At 46.1% G+C, this 25,404-nt stretch overlaps 1 protein-coding gene across 5 annotated transcripts in view; it reads left to right on the top strand.

Moving 5' to 3' along the window:
• Positions 1-25,404, top strand: part of LOC309613672 (bMERB domain-containing protein 1-like) — a 168,492-nt gene that overhangs the window by 105,539 nt on the left and 37,549 nt on the right. For all 5 annotated transcript variants that reach the window (XM_082360770.1, XM_082360766.1, XM_082360767.1 and 2 more), the window contains one exon: positions 13,726-13,849. In XM_082360770.1, the coding sequence (XP_082216896.1) occupies positions 13,726-13,849 (124 nt within the window). The remainder of the gene's footprint in view (positions 1-13,725; positions 13,850-25,404) is intronic.

Below are 25,404 nucleotides of genomic sequence, written 5' to 3' on the forward strand. Positions count from 1 at the left end.
GCAGGCTTTTAAGCAGCACCATCTGGTTCTCTACCCATCCTTGCGTGACCTGGGCCCTCTGCTTACTTCTGAATTGGTTTGTAAATTGGAAGTGTTAGGGAGTCTTAGTAAAAGATGCATGAATCACAGCTCAGGATAGATTCATAATTGTCTATATTCATGAAGTCTTTCTGAGATTGCAGGGCTGGAGGACATTTTTAAAGAAATGAACCTTGAATAATAGGATGAACCTGCAGAAGTACCAAAAAACATTAGTTGTCTATGCAATTTTAATTGGACAATTACCTTATTGTTATTACAGGGTTATCGATTTCCATGGTTTTAATTCGACATTCTTACCAATTCCCTCTGAATTAGGGAGAATATTCTCTCGTAGGGTCTTTAAGGACCTCAGAAACCAGTCTGAGCCCTTCTGCTTGGGGTTGGAGAAATACAACAGAGTGATTTGATGACTCATTGAAGGTCACTTAGACGTGTTGGGGTGAGGACACTGAACAATGAAAAAATGACATTACAGATTGTTAGATAAACTGTCAGAACTCATGTGTCATTTCCTTCAAAGCCCAACCCCAGAGGTAACACACACATTATTCAAATGAAAACCTTTCTGGAAACCTCCCTTGGGAACTGCAGTCCCAATCTGTGTTGAAGTCTTGTGAACATCCTCAATGGTGATAAACCTTTGCCTTGGAGAGGGAGTTTGAGGTTTGGAAAGGTCGTTCTGAGCCAAATAAAGTGGGTAATCAAATCACATGAATATAAAAAAGTGAATATAAATGTGTTAAACTGCTTTTCTGGAATGGCTCATAAACTGATTTGAAAGCAATGATCAAAGAAGAGTTTGTTTATTAATACCTCTCCTTATTCCAGGAAGGATTTAATCACCATATTGGAGTCTAATAAAAGTTTTAAAAGGCTTGAGGAATGTTGGTATTATTGGAAGCATAGGGCGTTCTGAGGTGATTCCTTGAAGGGTAATATTCTAGAATAGTCGTTTAAAAAAAAAGAATTGCTTTCCACTACCTTAATATGATCTCCCTCCCCCTTCCCTCCAGACCTAAGACTAGTTTTGTGGACGATGCAGGTAGGACACACAGCTTTTTAGTGCTTCTCATTCTCCTTAAAAGGCATGGAATGGGATGGTGTAAGAGGTAGGGTATTCCCAGTGAAGGGAGTTCTGGGAAGGGAGGTAAAGTTGGGGCAGGGGCTCCTGGGGCTGATCTCCTCTGTCCTTCCCTACCCCCAGCTCCAGCTGTGGTGTCGGCCTAAGGTTGTCTGATTTCTCTTTTGATGGTGGTGGTGATGCTGCTGCTGCTGATGGTCATGGTGGCGATGCTGATGCTGATGACGGTGATGCTGGTGATGGTCATGGTGGTGATGCTGATGCTGATGGTGGTGATGCTGGTGATGGTCATGGTGGTGATGCTGATGCTGATGGTGGTGATGCTGGTGATGGTCATGGTGGCGATGCTGATGCTGATGATGGTGATGCTGGTGATGGTCATGGTGGTGATGCTGATGCTGATGATGCAGAAGATGATAATGATGACGTGATGATGATGGTAATGATGAGGAGGAGGATGCTGCTGATGATGACGGTGATAGTAGTTGTGATAATTGACACTCACCAAGACCTCACTGTCCTTATGATGTACCAGGTACCACACTAAGAGCCTTACACACAACCTGTCATTCAGCCCTCACCACAGCCAATGAGTAACCTTTATTATTATCCCCACTTAGCAGATGATGGACCTTGACGGTGGGAAAGGTCACATAACCAGCTTACCAGCCTTGCAGATAGTTATTATGGAGTGAACAAATATTGCAAGCTAGGGTTATTAGACACACTTTACAAACAAAAAAGCAAAAACTCAGAGAATGTAAGTAACTTGTCCAAGGGCACAAGCCAGTAAGGGGCAGAGCCAACATTTTAACTTGAGTCATGCTGTCAGCTAAGGGTGTTGTGCCATGGCTGTTGGCACTGAGCTGGGTGGGGTGGACGATACCCAGTGAGCAGGAGGGCAGTCTTACTGCTTGGTTGCCTCACCTCCTTCACTAAAACTAGGTCCCTTTCTACAGAACACAGATTTTGCCCACGAGGATGATAATGACCCCATCCTGGGACCCTCCGCAGTAGGTTCATTTGGTCCCTTCTATTATATACACTGTGATTTACTGAATAAAGGTCCCCAAAAGATGCTTACACCCTAATCCTCAGAACCTATGAATATGTTACCTCATACAGCAAACAGGAATTATTGTTGCAGATGGAATTAAGGTACAGACTTTGAGATGAGAAGATTATAAGGGATTTCCCGAGTGGACCCAATCTAATCACATGAGCCCTTAAAATGAGAGAGGCTTTCTTGACTGGGTCAGAGAGAGATGTGAAGGATGAAGAAGAGTCAGAGAGATGCACCATAAAAGGACTCAACTTGTCATGGCTAGCTTTGAAAATGGAGGAAGTGGCTATAGGCCAAGGAGTGTAGGCGACCACTAGAAGCTAGAAAAGGCAAGGAAACAGATTCTGGGACTTCCCTGGTGGTCCAGTGGTTGAGACTCTGTGCTTCCACTGCAGGGGGTGTGGGTTCGATCCCTGGTTGGGGAACTAAGATCCCATATGCCGTGCAATGCAGCCAAAAAGTAAAAAAAAAAAGAAAAGAAAAGAGAAGAAACAGATTCTTCCCTAGAGCATCAGTCCTGCTGACACCTTGTTTATTGCCCGGTGAGACCCATGTCAAACCTCTGACTCCAGAACTATAAAATAATACATTTGTATTCTTTTTAAGCCAATAAGTTAGTGCTCATTTGTCATGGCAGCCATAGACAACTAATACACAGACGGATATTTTTTTTCTTTTTCTCCTCTTGCCTTTTATTAACAGTTGTCCACGTTTGTTTTAGCTGGGGAGGCAGTTTAAGCATGCAGTCAGTGTGAGCAGTGATTATCTGCAGAGAGGAAAGCCCCCGTGTGGCTTTCATGGTCCCACCTGTGTCACCTCACTACTAGTCACAGTTCTCAGCTGGCATTTGAGTAGAGTGGTCATTACCAGGGTGTCACCCTCCTGTCCATGGTTTTCCTGTTCTTCCCCCAATTCTGGAGTCCTCCATGTTCCTCTCTGTCCAGACCAGTGCTTCTGGGATGAAAAGAGCTAACATGTATTGAGGACACCGTGCCCAGGGCTCTATGGATCCCCTCAGTTAATCTTCATAATGAGCCTTTGTGGTGGATTCCATCACTCTCTCCCCATTTCAGGAAACTGAGGCACAAAGAAATGAATGAAGAATCGCCTTCATGAAGTACAGATTGTGGGGTCCCCTCTCAGGGGATTCTGCTTCAGTAGACCCTGGAGAAGCCCAGAGAGATGGATTTTTTAGCCGCATTCACGTGGGTCTCATGTCCATGCTCCCAAAAGCACTGTTGAAAATGTGGGTCTAATAGAGAACAAACTGGTGGTTGCCAAGGGGGAGGGGGGGAGGAGGGAGAGGGATGGACTGGGGGTTTGGGGTTGGTAGATGCAAACTATCACATGTAAAATGCATAAACAACAGGGTCCTAGTGTATAGCACAGGGAACTATATTCAATATCCTGTGATAAACCATAATGGAAAAGAATAATGTCTATATGTGTATAACTGACTCACCTTGCCGTACAGCAGAGATTGCACAACATTGTAAACCAACTATACTTCAATTTTAAAAAACTGAAAAAAAAAAAGAAAAAGTGGGTCTACATCACTGGTTTTCAAGGGAGGATGAGTTTGTGCCCTATGGCAATATTCACAAATGTTTGAAGACACTTTGGGTGGGTGGGAGGATGCTGCTGGCTTCTAGTGGGTGGAGGCCGGGGATGCTGCTGAACATCCTACAGTGCACAGGCCAGTCCCCCAGCTCAGAATGATCCAGCCCCAAATGTCAGTAGTGCTGAGGGTAAGACAGTCAGGTCCCAACAAAGTGCTCAGAGGCTGCCAAGTAGAGGGGAGGTGAAACTCTTGCTTTCCCTTTGATTTCTGAGCTTTCAGAATGAGCCTTCAGATGTTCTCACATTCTACATCCTTACTCCCAATTTACAGATAGGGAAACTGAGGCTTAGAGAGGTGAAGTCATTTGCCCAAGGGCAGCAGTTAGAAGGAGGCAGAGCCAGGATTTAAACCCAAGTCAGCTTGACTCCAGTGCCTGTTTCTTAACCCCACTGCTGACTGGGCCTTCTCCCTCATTACTTTTGTGACCTTCGACAAGGCCGATGTGGCAGAGAAAATAGAAGCTCGGAGACACTAAAAAAACATGCCCAAAGTCCCATTAGAGAATAATAACCATGGCCACGATTTGAAGACAAGTCAGTTTCCTCAAAACCTTCCTTGGGAGGTGATTGTGATTACAAAGAGACATCATGGATGGGAAGGCTCCGTGCAGCGGGAGGTATGATAACTCTCAGGACCCAGAGGCATCCTTATTCACAAGGCAGAGGAGGAGGGCACGGAGCATCTGAATTAAAAGCAGTTACTTTAGGTTCTTGGGAAATGGTGACTCACTAAAAGCAACCGGCTGTTTCCCATTAGATTCACTTTATAGCGAGAAGGCAAGATGCTTGATACATCCCATAATAGGATGTTTGGGGGTTGAAATGAGCTTCTTTCCTACATGAATGATTGATGACAATAAAAGCCTGGGGTATCCCCAGGAGCCTTTGAAATGCATCAGGATATCCATTCCCAGTAGTGGGGCTCAGATATTATTTCCCCAGTGTTTAAGACTCTCTGTTGGGTCGATACCAGGAAGGCGTGCCTGTGGGTACCCAGGGTGGTGAGAGCTAAGGGCCTGGCCCCTTGACAGAGGGCTGGTGGGGCCACTCTTGGACCCTCTGTTTGGGGCAGGCATGGGACTAAATGACCGGAAGGCCGTCCTTCTCCGGATATGATGATCCTGACTTTGTCTCCTCCCCCACGTTAGTCTGACTCTTCCAGGGAAAGGACAGGTGATACTGACCACCCTTTATCATGCCCAGGCACTGCACCAAGCACTCGACATGGTTTCTCACTTCATCTCCATAGCAGCAACTCCATGAGGTAGGAGTTACTGTCCCATTTTACAGAAGAGGAAACTGAGACTTGGGAAGAATCAGTAATGGGTCCAGATCACACAATTACTGGTAGAGCCAGGACTTGAACCGGAATCTATCCAAACCTACTATCAAGGGTAAGCTGTTGGTGAGCTAATGACTTTTCTCCCCAACATGTAAGCCCTTATCTACAAGGTCAACTTGACGAGGGCAGGGGTTTTGTCTGTTTTGTTCCATCCCCATTGCTTAGAACAGGATCTGGCACGAAGCAGGTTTTCAATGCATATTTATTAAATGGATAATAAGAGCAAATATTACAGAGATCTTTCTATATGCCTGGCACTTATGCAAATTCACTAAAAGATGTGTATGATTGTCCCCACGTTGCAGATGAAGCAACTGAGGCCCAGAGTCAACAATTGATGGGACCGTGGTCAGCCTGAGAGGTGGCCCTGAGACCTGAAAGTCCATGCCCATAACCGACCCCTTCACATGCCATCTCTGAGGGCTCCCATGGCTCCCAGAGCACCTGCATCCAACAAATTTTTCTTTATTTTAAATCTGTTTTGAATAGGTGACACCTGCCATGGTAAGATTTCAAACAGCATAGCTAACAGTAAGTCACCAATGTCAGTGTCTTGGTGATGTTAACAGTGGTGGGTGCTAGGGGAAGCGTAGACAGGAATTCTCTGTGGCGTTGGCTTTGCAACTTTTCTATAAATCGAAAATTATTCCAAAATAAAAAGCTTATTTAAAAATTCGAACAATAGAAAATGGTGTGTTAGGTGGAAGGTGATTGTCCTCCAACATTGACCCCCAGTCTCCCACGTCCTCCAAGGACAACCACTGTGGCCCTTCTCTCATGTGTCCTTCTGAGGATATTCTAAGGATGCTGGATGCCTAATAAGTGTTTGTGGGATTGAAATGAATAGGTTCACCTTCATTAAATTGCCTCTGTCATACAAGCTGGGATGAAATAATGACTTGAAATGGCTGATTCATCTTTGGGTGAAAAACTTGACACGTGATTGCGAAATTTCCTTCAGCCCTCAGTTCTCATTTGATTTCCAATGAGAACTGAAGAGTTTGGGCCCACTGCTGCTTGTCAAGGGACCATCAGAACCAAATCCTGTTGTGTCATTCCACATCCTGTCAGACACGGAGATGAGGCTGCCCTAAGGACCTCTAAGACTCTCCCAACCCAAAGGGCTGGAATTCAGTTCTACAACAGCTTTCCCAGGAGGTGGGAGATGCCCAGATGCTCTAGCATCAAACCGCATTGAATTAGGTTGCAGGAAAATTACAGGCATACCTCGTTTTATTGCACTTCCCAGATATTGTGTGTTTTTGTTTGTTTGTTTTTTGGCTGCACTGCGTGGCATGCGGGATCTAAGTTCCTGACCAGGGATTGAACCTACGCCCCCTGCAGTGGGAGCGTGGAGTCTTAACCACTGGATGGCCAGGGAAGTCCCCAGATATTGTGTTTTTTACAAATTGAAGATTTATGGCAACTCTGTGTCAAACAAGTCTATCACGCCACCTTTCCAACAGCATTTGCTCACTTCTTGTCTCTGTGTCACGTTTTGGTAATTCTCACGTTTCAAACTCTCCACCAGCAAAAAGATTATGACTCAGTGAAGGCTCTGATGATGGTTAGCATTTTTTAGCAATCAAGTGTTTTTAAATTAAGGTGCGTACATTGTTGTGTGTTTTTTTAGACATAATGCTATTGCACACTTAATAGACTACAGTAAAGTGCAAACCTAACTCTTATATGCACTGGGAAACCAAAAAATTTGTGTGACTCGCTTTGTTGAGATACTTAACTTTATTGCAGTGGTCTGGAACTGAGCCCACAGTCTCTCTCCTACGCGCTCTTTTTTACAATTTTCGATCTTTATGATTACCAAAGAAGAAAGCCTCAGTTTGGTGGTTTGTCTTTAACACCTCTCCAGAACTTGTTAACTTTTAGTACTTGCTAATCTACTTGGTTAATAAAGAAAAATTAGGCCTTCAATCTGAGCCTTGAGCAGGCTACAGTATTTAGCCAGAATTTGATAACACCACTTTGTTTCCATCGGACTTGTGGTTATGGCTATTTTCTAATTATGCTAAGTGATGGTGACCTATTATTTATGGATGTGATAATGAAATTTCCTTTAAGGAGTTTATGTGAGTGAAAAAAAGTCAACATAAAGAAATATCGAGTACCTGATGGTATAGTGTTTAGCTCACGCTGCTGTAACAAAATACCATAGACTGGGTGGCTTAAATAACAGTTATTTCTCACAATTCTGAAGCCTGGGAAGTCCAGGATCAAGGCACTGGCAGATCTGGTGTTTGGTGAGGACCCTCTTCCTGGTTTGTAGACGGCTGTCTTCTTGTGTCCTCACATGGTGGAGAGCAGAGAGAGAGGAAGCAAGCTCTGGTGTCTCTTCTTATAATGGCACTAATCCCGTTATGGAGCCCCACCCTCATGACCTCCCCTAACCCTAATTACCTCTCAAATGCTCCACCTCCAAATACTATCACATTAAGAGTTAGGATTTCAACATATGACTTTGGGAGGTGGGGGGGGGGGGTTGTGGAGCCACAAGCATTCAGTCCCTAACAGATAGTACATGATTGTGGTAAATTCTGTATAGTAATTGAAGTTTTGGAAACACTATTCTGTAGCCCTTTGTCCTACAGCCTGGGCTTTGGAATCAGACAGACCTGGGTCTGTGCCACTCACTGGTTGAGTGACTTTGGCCAATCACTTATGTTTTCTCTGAGCCTCATCTTATTGACCTGTAAAGAGAGGGTGATAATGAGTGTACCTACCTGCCAAGGTATTTAGGAGCATGATGAGTTAGTGCTGGACTCCTAGTAATGCTTAATATGAGAGAGCTCTGGGTGCATGAAATTAGGAAGCAGAAGCAAAAGTGGGCATTGTCCAGGGGACCCTGGGCTTAACTTCCTACGGTGACCCATGACTGGAAAAGATGGACCAGGGAAGACTTCTCTTTGGTCCCCAGCAGTTTTCCTTCCTGTATTTGAATTACGAGTTTCTAGGAGATTGTCAGCCCTCATTTGCCAACCCCACCGCCTCTGCTCTGTCTCCGGGTAGCTTTAAATTTTCAAGATAAATGATTAAACCTGCTGGCACATCCCAGTCATGTCCGGTGCTCAGCTCTTGTTTGCTGGTGCTGCTGTGCATGAATCTCCCTGGTGTGGCATTTGGGGATAAAAAGATGGATTTAGCTGCCTCATCCCCCAGAAGTGACTCAGCTGCTGGAAGCTGACTGACAGCAATGGCAGTTGGAGCCCTGAGGACTTCTGTGCCTTCGTGCTTCGTTCTCTCTACACAGCCATGCTTTGCTCTCTCTTAGAGCCTTGTTGCGACTGTCTTCTCTAGGCGGCCTGAAACGCTTGTCCGTCTCCTTCCAGGATTTGTCCTCCTCGTGGACACCTTCATTGGCAGCTGTTGGATGTCTGCCTTCTAGCTGGAGAATGTTGTCAAGGTTTCCATCATGCTAGTTCTATTACACAAGTTCAGACTGAAAAGAAACCGACCATGCATGATATTCACTTAGTCACATCCTGTACCAGCATTTCTCAGAGTCTGGTCTGAAGACCTCCTGTATGAAGGTCCTTGGACATGACCCCCGCCCCTCAACCCAGGTGTATCCTAATCCCTGGGGGTAGAGCTCCCCAGATAATCACCGCACCTGCTAACTCTTAAAAACAGCTACTCTCCATGTACCTAATGCAATAAAATAGACTCAGTTTTCTCTATTGCTAAGGTGATGATGGTACTTCTTAAGTGGGGAGGTAGTTCTTAAATGAATAGAATTGATGACAACAAGGGCTTTGGAGTAGGACAGAGCTGGTTTTAAATCTTGGCCCCATCACTTACTCCTTTTCCTGAGGCTCAATCTGCTCATCTGTGAAATGGATGCTAACAGTATTTACCACCCAGGACTGTTTGGGGAATTAAATAAGGTGATTTGATCCTGGCATGTGATAAATGCTCAATAAGTGTTACCTATTATCATTACTGGCTAAACCTGGGTTTTTTGGTGTTTGTTTTTTTAACCTTTAAACTGGGGAAATGATAGCATCTACCATCTAGGGTAGGGGTGCAGGGGTTGGCAAACTTTTTCTGTAAAGGGCCAGATAGTAAATATTTGAGGTTTTGTGGGCCAGTCTCTGTTACAGCTGCTCATTCTGCTGTCATAGTGCAAAAGCACCCAAAATAATACACAAATGAATGAGCGTGGCCAATGTTCCAATAAAACTTTATCTACAAAATCAGGGAGGGGGCTGGCTTTGGCCCTTGGCTGTAGCTGGCTAACTCCTCAGCTGGGGTGTTGTGAAGATTAAATGAGATAAGGCTTGTAATGAGCCTAGCACAGTGCCTGGCACAGAGCAGTCACTAAGAGAAAGAATTCTAACTGTTCCATATCTGATTTGAGGGCTAGGCTTTGCTCCTTTCTCCGGGGGAAGGAAAGCATCCATGAGCAAGACTTTTCAACAGAGGTATCAGCTCCATCCTCTGCCCCAAGTCAAAGCTAAGTGTTCATCTCAGCACCTGGAGCCTGGCAGTGCCACCGCCTCCATCCTCCCCCAAGGATGGAGGTAAAATGCCAATCCATGGGGTGTGATTAATTCTTTCTGTCCCACGCTTTGCCCCAGGGTATGTTGCCATTTTCAGCATGTGTCCCACGGAAATCAGGTTGCCCGTCTAAACCATGATGTGTGAGAAATGAGGATACTTATATCTGCGGGGTGGTTAACTACGCGCGTTCACATCCATAAATGCATTTAACCCTCACCCGAGGCTGTATAATGTGGTTAAGGCAGGCAGTTAAGGGGAGAGAGAGAGAGAGGGAGAGAGGGAGAGGGAGAGAGAGGCTGGATTTGAATTCTGCCTCTGCAACATTCTGGTTTTGTGATGTTGGCCAAGTCACTTTGCTTCTCTAAGCCTCAGCTACATCTTCTATAACATAGGGATTAAATGAGATGGTACATATAAAGCCTACAGCACAGTGTAGCACATGATAGCTATTGAATCCCATTTTGCAAAGGAAGAATGTGATGCTAACAGGTAAAAGGGCTCATTCAAGGTCATGCAGCTGGTGACTGGCCTCAGACCAAGGATCTCTAACTCTGGCCCCCAGCTGATTTTCACCATGCCCCACTGCCCCCGCCCACCACATCCCATTCATCCCCACCACCCCCCGGCTGCTTCCTGGGACTCTTGCTGCTTCCAGCCACGGCTGTGCTCAATGCACAGTGACTAAATCTCTTGGAGACAGTGACGTATCGCTGTCAGGGAGCTTGTACGCTTGTGACCATTCATCACTGTAGTGGATTAAATAGTGTCCTCCGAAGAAAAGTCATATCTACCCAGAACCTCAGAATATGACCTTACTTGGAAATAAGGTCTTTGCAGGGAGAATTAAGATAAAGATTAAAATGAGATCATACTGAATTAGGGTGGGCCCTAAGTGCAATGAGACAGTAAAGGACAGAGGAGGATACACAGAGCCACAGGGAAGAAGGCTATGTGAAAACAGAGGCAGAGGTTGGAGTGATGCTGCCACAAGCCAAAGATTGCCAGGAGCCACCAGGATCTGGAAGAGGCAAGGAAGGAGCCTCCCCTAGAGCCTTTGGAGGAAACACAGACCTGCTTCTGGCCTCCAGAACTGTGAAAGAATGAATTCCTGCTGTCCTAAGCCACCCAATTTGTGGTGATTTGTTACGGCGGCCACAGAAAAGTAAGACACCGCCTTCGACCCTAAGATGTGAATGGATAGGGGGGTATCGGACTCAGAATGCCTGTGTGAGGAAGGGGCAGCAATGACGGGGCAAAGAGCATGTGTTTTAGAGGCAGACCTGGGCTCAGCCCCTTCCCTTGCCAGCTTTGAGCTATTTTCCTTATTTACTAAGAAAGAGAACATCCTTGTCCTTCTGGCTTGTGGTGAGGATTAAAAGAGATGGCGTGGCATAGTGGGGTAATAACAAAGGTAATCGTAACCATTCATCAAGCGTGACATGCCTTGGTTAATTCAATCCTCACAACAGCCCAGGGTGGAAGGAGTTAGCAGATGCAGGTGATGTGATGTAGACCTCGGAGTAAAGGAAGAACATTCCTTCCCTACATCTCCTTCTCTACCCATGAAGAGCAGTAGACTACTGCATCCTTCCAAACCCAGCCATTCACTCTGGAAATGTGGCCTAAAGGCACCTCTTAGAGGCACGCGGAGATTGATCTCTGAGAATGCTCATCACAGGGCTGCTTCTTCTAGTGGGGGAAACAGCAAACAACCTAAGTGTCTGGGATTTGGTGAAGTGATTCATGATACAGACACAAATAGACACCACACAGCCTTTCACACTGCTGCCAGGGAAGAGCAACCAAGGACGTGTGGAAACGCTCGTGAAATGTCATTAAGTGAAAAGAGCAGGTAATAAAATGGTGAGACCCTAACTTTATATTACAAAAACCAGACCTCCATGATGGTATATGTGTGTGTATAACATACGTATAAATATATGGCATCTTTTTTATTTTTTTAAATTTAACTTGGTCCTTTTTTTTTTTACTTATTTATTTACTTTTTTTTTTTTTAATTTATGGCTGAGTTGGGTCTTTGTTGCTGTGCGTGGGCTTTCTCTAGTTGCGGCGAGCGGGGGCTACTCTTCGTTGCGATGCGTGAGCTTCTCACTGTGGTGGCTTCTCTTGTTGCGGAGCACAGGCTCTAGGTGCGCAGGCTTCAGTAGTTGTGGCATGCGGGCTCAGTAGTTGTGGCTCTCGGGCTCTAGAGCGCAGGCTCAGTAGTTGTGGTGCACGGGCTTAGTTGCTCCTCAGCATGTGGGATCTTCCCAGACCAGGGCTCGAACCCATGTCCCCTGCATTGGCAGGCTGATTCTTAACCATTGCGCCACCAGGGAAGCCCGATATATAACATCTAACTACTAACATCTTTGTGTATGTTTTTCCACTCTTTAAAAAAGTATAGATGTGTTTATATATAACATTATATATATAAAACACATGTATAAAACCATATATATTACCCTATATATGCACACTACCTATATAATATATATAATCACATAAATTACCATATGTGTGCACTGGAAGAATGTACACCAAGATGTTAGCGGCAATATATGAGGAACTATGTATATACATATATACACGCATACGTACTATTATGGATTGAGTGTTTATGTCCCCCACGAATTCATATGTTGGGGCCCTAATTCCCAGTGTGGCTGATTTGGAGATGGGAAAGTAACTGAGATTAAATGAGGTCATTAAGGGTGGGGCCCTGATCCCATAGGATTAATGTCCTTATAAGAAGACACACCAGGGAGCTCTCTCTCTGCATGAACACAAAGAGTCCATGTGAGTACAGTGAGAAGGCGGCTGTCTACAAGCCATGAAGAGAGCTCTCACCAGAAGCTGACCCTGCCAGACCTTGATCTGGGACTTCCAGCCTCCAGAACCGGGAGAAAATAAATGTCTGTAGTTTAAGCTGTTCAGCTTCTGTTGTTTTGTTATGATAGCCCTAGTGAACTAACATACATGCATATATACATACATACATGCAGATACATTTATATATAGGCATATATATAGCATCTTTCTATATATATGATAATATACATGGCTATATGTATGTGGTATATATATATGGTTATATATATAGTTTTTTAATATATGGTTTTACTTATATGGCAATATATATAACTCTAATTATAAATATAAGATCAGAAGAATGTCCATCAAAATGTGGATAGTTGTTCCCTCTGGGCAGTGGGGTTATAGGTGACTTTCTACTTTGTTCTCTTTTGCTTATCTGTATTATCTGAATTTTCTACAATAAACCCGTATTATTTCATATTACTATTATATTACTTAGTATTCCTATAATTATTAATGGTATTGCTAAAATAGTTATTTTTTAAAAATTATTTATTTATTTATTTATTTATTTATTTATTGTATGGCTGTGTTGGGTCTTTGTTTCTGTGCGAGGGCTTTCTCTGGTTGTGGCAAGTGGAGGCCACTCTTCATCGCGGTGCGCGGGCTTCTCACTATCGCGGCCTCTCTTGGCCTCTCTTGTTGCGGAGCACAGGCTCCAGACGCGCAGGCTCAGTAATTGTGGCTCAGGGGCCTAGTTGCTCTGCGGCATGTGGGATCTTCCCAGACCAGGGCTCGAACCCGTGTCCCCTGCATTGGCAGGCAGATTCTCAACCACTGCGCCACCAGGGAAACCCTAAAATAATTATTATAAACTTTTTTCTGCCTGAAGTTGGCATCGGTCTTTGGCGACTGGGAGAGGGTGAAAAGGCCATGGTCAAAGGGACCAGAGGCTCAGAAGCCGGGACCAGGCAGGCCTGTCAAGGCCATATGTATAACCTTGAACAAGTTTTGGTGACCCCGCCTGAGCCTCCTCTTGCCTTGTAACAGGGTTCCTATGGAAACGTGCTTTCCAGTTTCCAAAGGGCTGGCTCACAAATACACACTTGCAACACTGGCAGAGATCTGTGTGCCTTCTTGGGGTATGAAGGTTGCTGGGGCAAAGAGGAGGCTGTCCAGAGGGAATTCTTGAAAACCCATGCAGCCTTGGGGTCCTGATGCCTGCGTTTTGTGTCTCCTGCACAGATCAGCTGGACATCATCTCCATGGCAGAGACAACCATGAGGCCAGAGGAGATCGAGCTGGAGATGGTGAAAATCCAGCGTCTCCGGGAAGTCTTGGTCCGGCGGGAGTCTGAGCTCAGGTTTATGTGAGTGCCTGGCGGAGGTGGCGGAGAAAAGGAAGGGGTGTGGAGGGGGAGGACACCGGAGAACCTGACATTTACTCTTTATTGCTGTGTGCCAGGCACCGGGATGAAGGTATTACATACATTCTCACAACCACCTAGAGACGTGGGTATCTATTCCTCTATTTCTTAGTATATAACCATTAGTCAATATATGGCCCTATACAAGATGATTAAATTAGTGCCTGGGTCTTGCTTTCCTGTCTTTTTTCTATTTTTATGCTTCCAATTTTTATTTTTTATATTCTCAAAGAGCACAGAACTTATATTTTGTTCCAAAACTATCATTAAGCTTCTTACACATTGTTTCTAACATTAAAAACATATCACTAGTGTTTGCAATACACTCCCCGTGTTTTAAAAGGAAGGGAGACAGAGAATGTGAGTTCTTTAAAGTACTGAAGAGCTCCCTTCAGCCTGTGGGTGCTCAGAGGGGCCAAGGTTGCTTTTGTGACGATGGCTGTCATTGCTCATTTACTGACCTTTGCATTGTGTGTGTGTGTGTGTGCATGCGTGTGTGTGTCTGTACATATTATCCCCGCACCTGGCACACGCACAGCAAGTGCTCAGTGACAAGATTAGCTAACACGCAAGCTCTAGCCCTGGGCCAGGCACTGCACTAAGCTCTTGACTTGTGACCTCACTAAATTTCCCCACATTGCCCGTGAGTCCAACTGCTTAGAGACAAATGTCAACAGTAGACACTTGAATGAATCAAATTATCTAAAACATACAGAAGGATGTCAGTGCAGTCAGGACATATTCTGGGGGCTCAGTGACATACTCCAGGGGAGGGGCTGGCTTCTTGGCCCCCGGAAGTCTTGCTAGCAGCCTGCAGACAGAGGTAGATGATAATGAGGGCTCCCCCCAGGTCCCGCCTTTAGAGTATGTAGCCTTGCCTGGAGGTGCACCACCTTGTCAATCTCAGAGATGCGTGATGGGCTCCAGGATGGCCAGGGTAGAGATCATGGCCCACTCAGACCTGGATAAACACCTCATCAGATGATGATCTGCAGCCTCCCGGGCTAACAGGCTGTGTGCGGACCATTCTTGAATTCAGTTTCCTGGCTCTTTCTCAGAGCCAGGCCCTCACCTCCCTGTAGGGCTTATGGTGCAGGTGGGTCCTATTCTTGCCTCCATTTTAGAGAAGAGGGAATTGGAGGTTAAGAAATTTACCCAAGGTTGCATTAGGTAATAAGTAGCCAAGGTAGGATGCAGCCTGACTCCAGAGTTTTTATTAAGTGAGTGAATAAGTGAAGGAAGGTTGGAAAGAGGGAGGGAGGGAAGGAATGAAGGAAGGAGGGAAGCTCGGAATATATCTGCCAAGATAATGCCTTAAAGAGTATAAGCTCCTGAAGGCAGGGATCCTATGTCTCATCTTCACTGTTGGATTTTCCCAGCACCTTGAACACTGCCTGGCACTTATTAGGCCAATTAGTATTTGTTGAATGTGCAAAAATTGTTCTTTCACACTCCATCCTGACCCCAATAGCTTCCCTTCACACACACACACACACACACACACACACACACACACACACACACGAGACCCATTGGAATAGGGTAAGAGGGAAATAGAATTTCAGACTGTACTAAGCATTTATAGGCTCAGGTGGGGAAGCTCGGAGTGACGGGAATGTGACAGCCCTTGACTGAAATAGTCCCAATGACTGTAGCTGTAATAACCAGGGGGAGATTGGTTTTGTCACACCTGCTGGGAAGTAATCAAGTTAATACCCTCAGCTCCCGTGCAGACTGTATGAGTCAGATCATATTGCACGGCTGAGGGTGTCTTCTCACTTGACCGTCTCCTGCGATGTTGATTCTTTCGAGAATGGGTTTAAAGGCTGCTGTCCCAACACCCCCAACGTTCAGCATTATTCTTTCATGGGTTTCCATTTTCTTGGCTCCTCTGTCTTGCCCTTTCCCCTGGGACTCACAGCTTCTGCTTGTTCTGCCTTCCTCTCAGCGTGAACTCATGAGAGTGGGTTCAGGGTCATCCTGGCTCTCTTGCATACTTGTCTGTGACCTTGGGCACATGACAGGCTTCAAAAGAACTGCTGTTTACCACAGGCACTGTTATACTACACACGTGCTCTGTGTGTTGTATGCATTTGCTCACTTATTTTAGCTTTTTGAATCCTCATAAGACCCCTGAGGGAGTGGTTCTATTCCTTCTATTTTATGGATAAGGAAACTGAAGTTAGAGAGGTGAAATAACATTTTCAAGGTCAACAGCTAATATGGGTGGAATTGGGACTTGAACCTGAGGTGTCTGTCTCAGAGGCAGAGCCCTGAACGCTAAGTTAGCCTGTTATTTATTCCCAGCAGAAGGATGCCTTTTCTCTTTGCCTTGCTCTTCTAGAATGCAAAGACAAACTCCCGGTTGGATGCCCACAATCCCACAATCCCACATTGGGTTTGGTCTTGTTCTGCGCCATCTTGAATTGAGTCGGGTGGAAACAGAAGTCATTCTATTGAGTCAGGCTTTGGACTTTTTCATACCCTTTCTCTGGAGAGAAGTGATTTATTTGAAGCCTAAAATGATGAGCTCCATCTTAGTCAAGGTTTTCAAGTTTACCTGCTGGGAATTTGACATAGTGCCTTATTCCTCTAAGGGTTCTCAGGGACCTCAAGAGTCAACATATATAGAACCCTTAGCACAGATCTAGGCCTTGGCTAAGCCCTGTGCACACATTATCACGTAACCTACGAAAAATGCTTGCTAATGGAAGGATGAAGCAGGAGCGCCTCCAGCATACCTGCTCTCCCTCAGGCTCACGAGGTCAGGTTCAGAGAAGGGCTATGAGTGACCCCGGTGGGCATGTGTCTCCACCACACACCCAATGCATCTGCTCTCAATGTCCTCCCTTCGCTTGTCCCTTGGTTTCCAAGTTGCTAACTGGTGTTTAGAGATCTCCCTCTTGAATCTGGCAGTTTTACGAGCTTCATTTGGATGAGTCAATCCAAATCCCTTAGCATCACGAAAACGCTGCTTTAATTGGCGGCAAATGTCCAGGAGGTAAAACTTGAAGCCTCCTTTGTTCCATCCTCGATCCTCCGTGCCACCCACCTCCCAGTCCCTCCCGCTGCTGCCCCATCTCCATGCCTCTCTCCATCCTGGCCTGCGGAGGCTGTCAACAACCTCAGACTCATTTTCTCACCCTTAATTCCAGCGCTGACTCACACCATTAGCTTTTCATAACTCCTCCTGCAGCTCCACTGGCCTGCCTCAGCTCTTTCGCACCTTCTCTACAGTCCTGGTTGTGCTGTTTATCTGGGTTTCAGATAATTAACTATCTTCAGAGGTGTGGGGCGGTTATCTTCATTTTACACCCGCTTGCAGGATTGTCATAAAGGGACAGTGGGCTCTGTCTGTCAGCTTGCTCTGGGCGGCGGCAGCTTCTAATTAATGAGTCAGAGCTGCAGCTGGCAGGGGAGATGGGCTTGTGAAGGACAGATTTCAGGAGCACAGTCCTTGAGTTCCAATATTTCCAGACTCTGGGCTTGGACCCAAGTAACATCATTTTATTAAGAAGGACCAAGTGCGGTGAAGCGGTCGCACCCTAGAACCTGGCAGAGGTTCAGGGTGTGGTGGTAGAGAGTACATGACTTGTAAACTTTTCAAATACCTGCTATGCTGGGCAGTGTTCTAAGTGTTTTACATGCATTGATCATTTTATCCTTACTGCAACTAGACATACAACATCCTCCCTCCCCATTTTATAGATGAGGAAACTAATGCACAGAGAGGTCAAGTAACTTGCCCCGGGCTGCCCAGGGTCTGTGAAACAGCAGATGATGATATAACCCCAGCATTCTGGGTCCAGAGTCCATGATCTCAACCATGATGCTATAGGGTCTCTCAACTGGTTTTGAACCCCAGTTCTACTTCTTATCGACTCTGGGCCCTGGAGCAAATCTTTTGCCCTGTTGGGAATTCCCTGGTGGTCCAGTGGTTAGGACTCCGGGGTCTCACTGCTGAGGGCCCCAGTTCAATCCTTGGTCAGGGAACTAAAATTCTGTAGGCCGTGCCACGTGGCCAAAAAAAAAAAATTTCTTTAAGGGACTTCCCTGGTTAGTCCAGTGGTTAAAACTCCGCGCTCCCAATGCAGGGGCCCTGGGCTCGATCCCTGGTCAGGGAACTAGATCCCACATGCTGCAACTGAGATCCAGTGCAGCCAAATAAATAAATAAATATTTTTTAAAAAAGAAAATCTTTTGGCCTGTTCCAGCCTCAGTTTTCCCCTCTTTACAATGGGACATTGATATTTCCCTGGCAGCGTTGTCGCAAGGGATGGAAAGAGAGGACACGTGAAAGTGGGTGGCTCTTCCTAGGTAATAAGCACATCAAAATTCCCTTCCCTCCTTTAACTGCTAATACCGTGCTTTGAGGGAGAAGAGAGGAACAGGGCTGCTTCGTTATCTCCAGAGAAGACCGAGAAAACACCCCTCTCCCCAAGAAACTGGGGAGTGGCTCTCACCCATCAAGTCCAACTCTATTCTGGGGCCTTGACTTTATTATTGTTGTTGTTATTTTTTAAAAATTTTATACACCTGCATTCTTTATCCCTTTAATGAGCTGATAATTCTGAAGCCTGTTAGGAAAAGCTTCAAGCCAAGGGTGAAATGAAGCATGTGCATTTATGTAACTTGACACTTCTCAGCCACGTTAGGCAGTTTCGAGACACTTTGGTTGCACTCTGGGTTTTAAATACCATCTCCTAAGAACAGGTCAGCGTTGTCAGAGCCACTGTACATATCAGGTGGGAAGAAATGTCTTTAATTGCAAAAGATCTAAAAAGCAATTTGTCTTGGACAAAATATACGAGAATTTGAGGAGTTGGGGAAGAAAGGGAGGAAGGAGACCTCGAGGGAAGAGGAAAGGGACGGTGAGGCTAGAGAGGATGGGGAATGTCCCAGGTGAGACCTCTGAATGGAAAGACCCCCCTGAATTTCTAAGTGTTTGGGGAAATAGGGATGAGGTTGGGGATCTGGGCTGATCAAATGGAGAAAAAATATCCCCCAGTCGATGGGCTTCTGCTGTTTCAAGTTGCTTCTCGAAGTCAGAACAAGCTTCAGGAAAGGAAATTCTTCTCTCAGGGAGCTCTGGCTGTCTTACCATAAAGGATTTCATGCTCTTGGCCCTAAGGATCTCCTCTGGGCCCTGGTGAGCTGGGAAAGGGATCACTGTATTAGACTCTTATGATGGTTACTTTTATGTGTCAACATGACTGAGCTATGGGGTGGCAGGTATTTGTTGAAACATTATTTTGGGTGTGTCTGTGAGGGTGTTTCTGGAATAGATTAACATTTGAATCAGTAGACTGAATAAAGCAGATTGCCCTCCCCAGTGTGGGTGGACCTCATCCGATCTGTTGAAGACCTGAATAGAACAAAAAGGCTGAGTAAGAGGGAACTTTGCCTGCCTGACTGCATGAGCTGGGGCATCGATCTTTTCCTGCCTTTGGACTCGAACTGAAAAATCAACTCCTTTTGGGTCTTGGGCTTGCTAGCTTTTGGATTGGAACTTACACCATTGGTTCTCCTGGGTCTCCAGGTTGGAGACTATAGATCGTGGGACTTAGCCTCTATAATCCTGTGAATCCTTATAAGAAGTTTATATCTATCTATCTATCTATCTCTACATATGTATATATCTCTATCCAGCAGTTTCTCTCCTGGGTATACCCTAGAGCTGCTCTGTATAGTTGGGTATGCACTAGCCTCATGTGACTATTTCAATTTAAATTAATTAAAATTAAATAAAACCTAAAATGCAGTCCTTCAGTAGTCCTAGCCACATTTCAGGTGTTCTTTCGTCAATTATGGCTAATGGCTATCCCACTGGAAAGCATACATTTTTGTAGAACATTTCCATCATCATAGAAGAAACTCCCACACATGAATGTCAGGAGGCATATTCCAGAACATTCATATCAGTCTGTTCCCACCTCATCTCCCCCCTTTTCATCTTCATCCATTGTCCCCCTGCAGCCCCCACCCCTGCTCTCCACGGACCTCCTTTCAGTCCCTCCCCCTCCAAGGGGGACTTTTTGTCAGGGCTGTTCCCTCTGCCTGGATGCCCCCCTCCCGCCTGGTTAACTCTCCCCCTCCCCCCAGGACTCAGCTCCAGGGTCACTTCCAAGGGGAAGCCTTCCCAGCACTTCCCAGGCTGTGTCCCATCCTATCACCATAACCAAGATCCTTTGGGTCTTCTAAGGAGAAGCCTTTCCTCCATTTATACATCTACGTTCATCAGTGTGAGTACGTGTTCCCCATCTCTCTTCTGCTCGACGCTGGCCCTGATGAGGACACAGCCTGAGCTGTTTTCACTCTCAGCAAGGTCGGCAGCACCCAACACGTGGCCAGTGTGAGTTAGGCGCTCTGTGACTATTTACCTAATAAATGAGCAAGAGCTTGACTTCCCTTCTTTTTTTAGTGCCTGACTCATTTCCAGTGGGTCAGTCCATAGTATTCCTACAGAGTGGTTGTGTGACATAGCAGCTTGCAGTGTAGACACTTTACGAAGTGTATGAGTTTCCTGTGGCTGCTGTAACAAATTAGACAAAGTTGGTGACTTAACATACAGGGACTTCCCTGGTGGTCCAGCGGTTAGGACTCTGCACTTTCACAGCCAAGGGCCCGGGTTCAATCCCTGGTCGGGGAATTAAAACCCTGCAAGCTGCACAGCATGGCCAACAAAAACCAAAACAAACAAACAAAGAACCCCACACACTTATTCTCTTGTCGTTCTGGAGACCAGAAGTCTGAATTGGGGTTCATTGGGCTGCCATCAAAGTGTCAGCAGGGCTAAACTCCTTCTGTAGGCTACAGGGGAGGATACTTTTCTGAGCCCTTTCCAGCTTCTAGAGCCTTGTTCCTCATGTTCCCTGCTGGCGGTCCCTTCCTCCATCTTCAAAGACCACAGAGTGGGATCGTCCAATCTCTGCTGGCGTCAGCCCACCTTTATAACCCAAGATAATCTCCCCATCCCAAGAGCCTTACTTGAATCACACCTGCAAAATCCCATTTGCCATATAGGGTAACATATTCACAGGTTCCAGGGATTAGGATGGGGATATCTTGGAGGAACGTTATTCAGCCAATCACGTTAACTGACCACGGCAATTCATTTAAGGGCTAAGTGCAGAGCTGGACTCCCAGGGTGGCAGTGATGGTGACAGGGATGGCCGTGGCAAGGCCGAGTGGAGGGGAAGCCAACATACACTATATGGAGAACCTGCATTGCTTCATCTGATGCAATCATTCTTTGAAATCTCCCAAGGAAAAAAAAGCATCTTATGAGACAGAGAGAGAGCATGCTCAGTAATGCATGCACAGTGGCCTGACAATTAAGGGTTTTCCCCTCTCTTTGCTTGTCTCTGGAAAACTGCTGATTTGAGTGGCAGCTGGGGTTGAGAGGTGCTTGTCCGTATCACTTGATCTCAATTGAGGACTCAGTTCTTTGCTCTGCACTTAGCCCAGAATCAGATAATGCTTGCCTGGGCCTCATTTCTTTTCGAATAAGAACCAGCCCTCTCTTGATATTTCCAGGACAGGCTGCTCAAAGAGAAATGGGAGGGGGAAAAATACAAACAACTTAACAGATTTGCCTTCGTGTTTTGGGTCTACACAGCACAGCCACTCTTTAAGACAGTATCCAGATTTACATCTTTGACTTTAATTGGCTGCTAGTCATTGAGTGATCAGTTACACAGATCTTTGCTCCTGGAATTCTGGCCCACTCTTGGTCCTTTTGTCCTCTAAACTCCTCAGAGGTTTCAAATGAGATTAGGTCAATCCAAGACATTCCTGGTTTGGGTTCTGCCAAAGGAAGGGCAGCCTGTTTTTTTCATTACTAAATGTCCTGGTCTTTGACAGAGTTGCTTTCTGATAAAAAGAGAGGCCTATAACTTTCTCCAGATTATATTACACCTACCTTTGAATTCTAGCTCTGCCATTTGTAGGCTGTGCAATCTCAAACAGATACCTTAACCTCTCTGAGCCTCAGCTGCCTCATCTGTCAAATGGGGATGCAGCCAATATCTCCTAGGGTGGTTTTTTTTGTTTTTGTTTTTTAAATAAATTTATTTATTTATTTATTTTTGCTGTGTTGGGTCTTCGTTTCTGTGCGAGGGCTTTCTCTAGTTGCAGAGAGCGGGGGCCACTCTTCATCGCGGTGCGCGGGCCTCTCACTATCGCAGCCTCTCTTGTTGTGGAGCACAGGCTCCAGACGCGCAGGCTCAGTAGTTGTGGCTCACGGGCCTGGTTGCTCCGCAGCATGTGGGATCCTCCCAGACCAGGGCTTGAACCTGTGTCTCCTGCATTGGCAGGCGGATTCTCAACCACTGCGCCACCAGGGAAGCCCTCCTAGGGTGGTTTTGAGGAGTAAATGTTTATTAAGTGCCCCCCCATAGTGCCTGCCACAATATAAGTGCTCATTAAATGTTACTTTCCTTTCCTTCAGGAAGAAATTGAATTTGGAAATTAACAGATGCTTGGTAAGAGCAGACATTGGGCCTATGTTCTTGGTTTTTAGTAGTAGGTTATTTATTTTGAAGAGGAGGCACAGGAGAAGGGAGGAGATTGGAGGGGCGAGTGAAGGTCTCTTCCATGACATGGAGGTACATACAGACAAGAGAGGGGGTGGTGACTCGGGGCACCTGAAATTTGTCTTGAAACATCTGAAGGACTGTCATGTGGAAGAAGGAGTTGGTTTCTTCTTTGTGGAACTAGAACCACAAATGCTGCAGTGAATCCAGTTACCATCCCAGCATGAAAGAGGCCTTTCCAGATATTTGGAGCTCTAAAAGTTGGGACCTTGGGAGGTAATGAGTTTCCATACCTGGGGATATCCAAGCATTTATTTATTTCTTCCTTCATTCAACAAGCACGTGCAATAAGGAATACAGATGAGGATTTGCCCTAATGGAGTCCAGGGGAGGAGACAAAATCTGGATGTCTCCAGAGTGAGAGATGGAAGCTTCAGATGGGCGGTGGAGTAGGGTAGCAGGTGCTGAGGTGCTATCTATGGTCAATTCTCAGTGTTGTCATTATTACTAATTTATCTAATGACTCTCGAGCACATACATGTGCCAGGCACAATGCTAGACTTTTTATGTGGATCAGGTTTCATCTTCACAGCAACCTGATGAGGCAGGTTTTACTAATTACAAGCCACATTTTACAAACGAGGAGACTGAGTTTTGCAGAAGTTAAGAGGCTTGCCCAAGATCACCCAGCTAAGACTGAGCAGGGCTGGGATTCTAGCTCCGCAGCCTGACCCCAGAGCCCCACTCTGCTGTGTTCACGCAGTGCCAGTGGTTGCCTCCCTGCCCACCTCCCCTCCTTAGAGAACCAGCCCCACATGGGGGGGGTGGTTTCCGGCCTCTCCCTGCCCCCCTCCTCCAAGCCAGAGCTCACTGGTCCACATTGGCTTAGCTTGGGCCAATCAGAGTCTCTCTCCTGGGATACAGAGAGACTGGGCCAGTTAGGTGATGGGAGATTTGCAAACCAAAGACTGTGGGTGAGCAGAGAAAGCCATACTTCGGTGGGAAGGACAGCACAACTGCCTTAAGAGCAGCAAACAAGGGAGACTGGGGCCCCCAAAAGCAGAAAATGAACTTGGCCATGACATTCCCATTCCAGTCCTCAAGCTGCCCCGCTGAACTGGGACCGTAGTAAGATGCCACATCTTCTTATACCCTGGGTGTCTACTCTCCAGACCCCTGGAGAAATACCTCCCACCCATGTTGCCACAGCCTGGAGAAAACCAAAATCCATGGCGATGGTGTCTGTGAATATCCAGCGGGTTCCTCTCTGCCCCTAGGCTTGGTTTCCTGGGTCCTGGACCCCCAGCTGTGTGGATATGAAACTCAGATGCTTCACCACTTTCCATAACAACAAAACAAAACAAAGCCCTATGCTACTCCCATTGGAGGCGTTGTAGAACTAAGGATCGTGAAAGGGGTTGCACTGAGCTCTTCACAGCAAACAGTTAAAAAATCCACATTTGACATTCCTGGCTAATAAGGTCCTTTTCACCACCCTGTGCCAGGCAGTTCTTTTTCTTGGCCCAATCTCACCACCCTCCTTGTTCTTCTCCTTTGTCTCAGCTCCCTCCATTCCAAGTAAGACAAATTCCTCTCCCTGTCCTTGCAGAGCTGTTTCACCTTCTTCCAAGAAGCCATGGCACCAAAAGATGCTTGGGTTCATGGGAACACTACCCCAGGTGTTTGTCAAGCTATGATTCCCAGCAAAATCTCCTCCCCAAGAGGAACTTGGGTACCAGCTATTAAGGTATTAACATTTCCCCAATTTCTTACACCTTTATTAACCTATCTTTATTTCTGTTCTTTCTAGTCTGTGCTGGAATGTTCTGTTGAAAACTTAGCTACGCTGAGAACTCTACTTCCCAGAATCCCTTTCCCTACATTGCTCCAAGTAAAAGGTGGGAGATTCTGGGAGGCAGAAGGGAAGCAGCAGTGTCGACCCTTTAAGGGCCACCATGGTTAGACCATGGAGGTAGCCAGGTACAGAAGTTCCAGCTCATCCTCACTCTCTGCTTCGGTCCATCTTGTCTTCCTGACCAACGGTGGCCCCGTGTCTTCTAGACACTGGGCAGACAAGGCAACAGCCTGGCAAGGACCCGTCCACTTGGCCCCCCTGCCGCCCCACCTTGCCAGCTACACGTGCCTGACTTCTCAGATGGGCTGGCTGGTGTCTCCTTTGGCCCTCACCTCCCCTTCCCTGACCTCCACCTCCACAGCTCCTCCCACGATTGTGACAGGTCTAATTCCGATAATGCATCCCTTGCCCCGTAACTCACGCTGGTTCTGCTTCCCTTATTGAGTCCTGATACACATCAAGATACACATCAAAATACGCATCAAGAGCCTTTATAGAAGCCGCCAGTGGCTGGAGCCAGGGAAACTTGTCCATCTTGCCCTTGGCTGGCAATTCCCCCCAGATCACTGGTTCAACCTTGACTCACCCAGAGTCAAGGAATCACAATGGAAATCACCTGGAGAGCTTTAGAGAAAATGCTGCTGCCGGGGTCTCACTACCAGATTCTGACTTAATTGGTCCAGGGTGTGGCCTGGCCATTGGAGAGTTTTAAAAGCAGTTTGGGTGATTCTCCCCTGACCTCCCACTGCACAGATGTCCCCTCACCTCTTTCCTGGGTGAAATAGAAGAACCCGGGTGTCTGTCAGCTGCTTGAAGATGACTCACCTTGCTTTCTTTCCACAATTTTTACTTGATGAAAATGGGCCTCAGACAGAAGGTATAACATCCTACCTTAGCCCGACTCCTTGGCACGGCAATAGGTCTCTCTCCAGGAGCTTAGATCGTGATAGGAATCAGAATGAAGTGTATGTTTGTGGTCTCCCGTGGAGCACGAGAATCTCAGTGTCATCTGTTGTCCTCCTCATCACATCCGTAGTCGAAATTCATTGATTAAGGCTTTAATTGGAAGCGGTGCTGTGTTTATCAAGAAATCTACATTTCTAAGCTTT

Source organism: Balaenoptera borealis, assembly GCF_965194805.1.
Source record: "Balaenoptera borealis genome assembly, chromosome: 16".
In the NCBI taxonomy this organism is placed as follows: domain Eukaryota; kingdom Metazoa; phylum Chordata; class Mammalia; order Artiodactyla; family Balaenopteridae; genus Balaenoptera; species Balaenoptera borealis.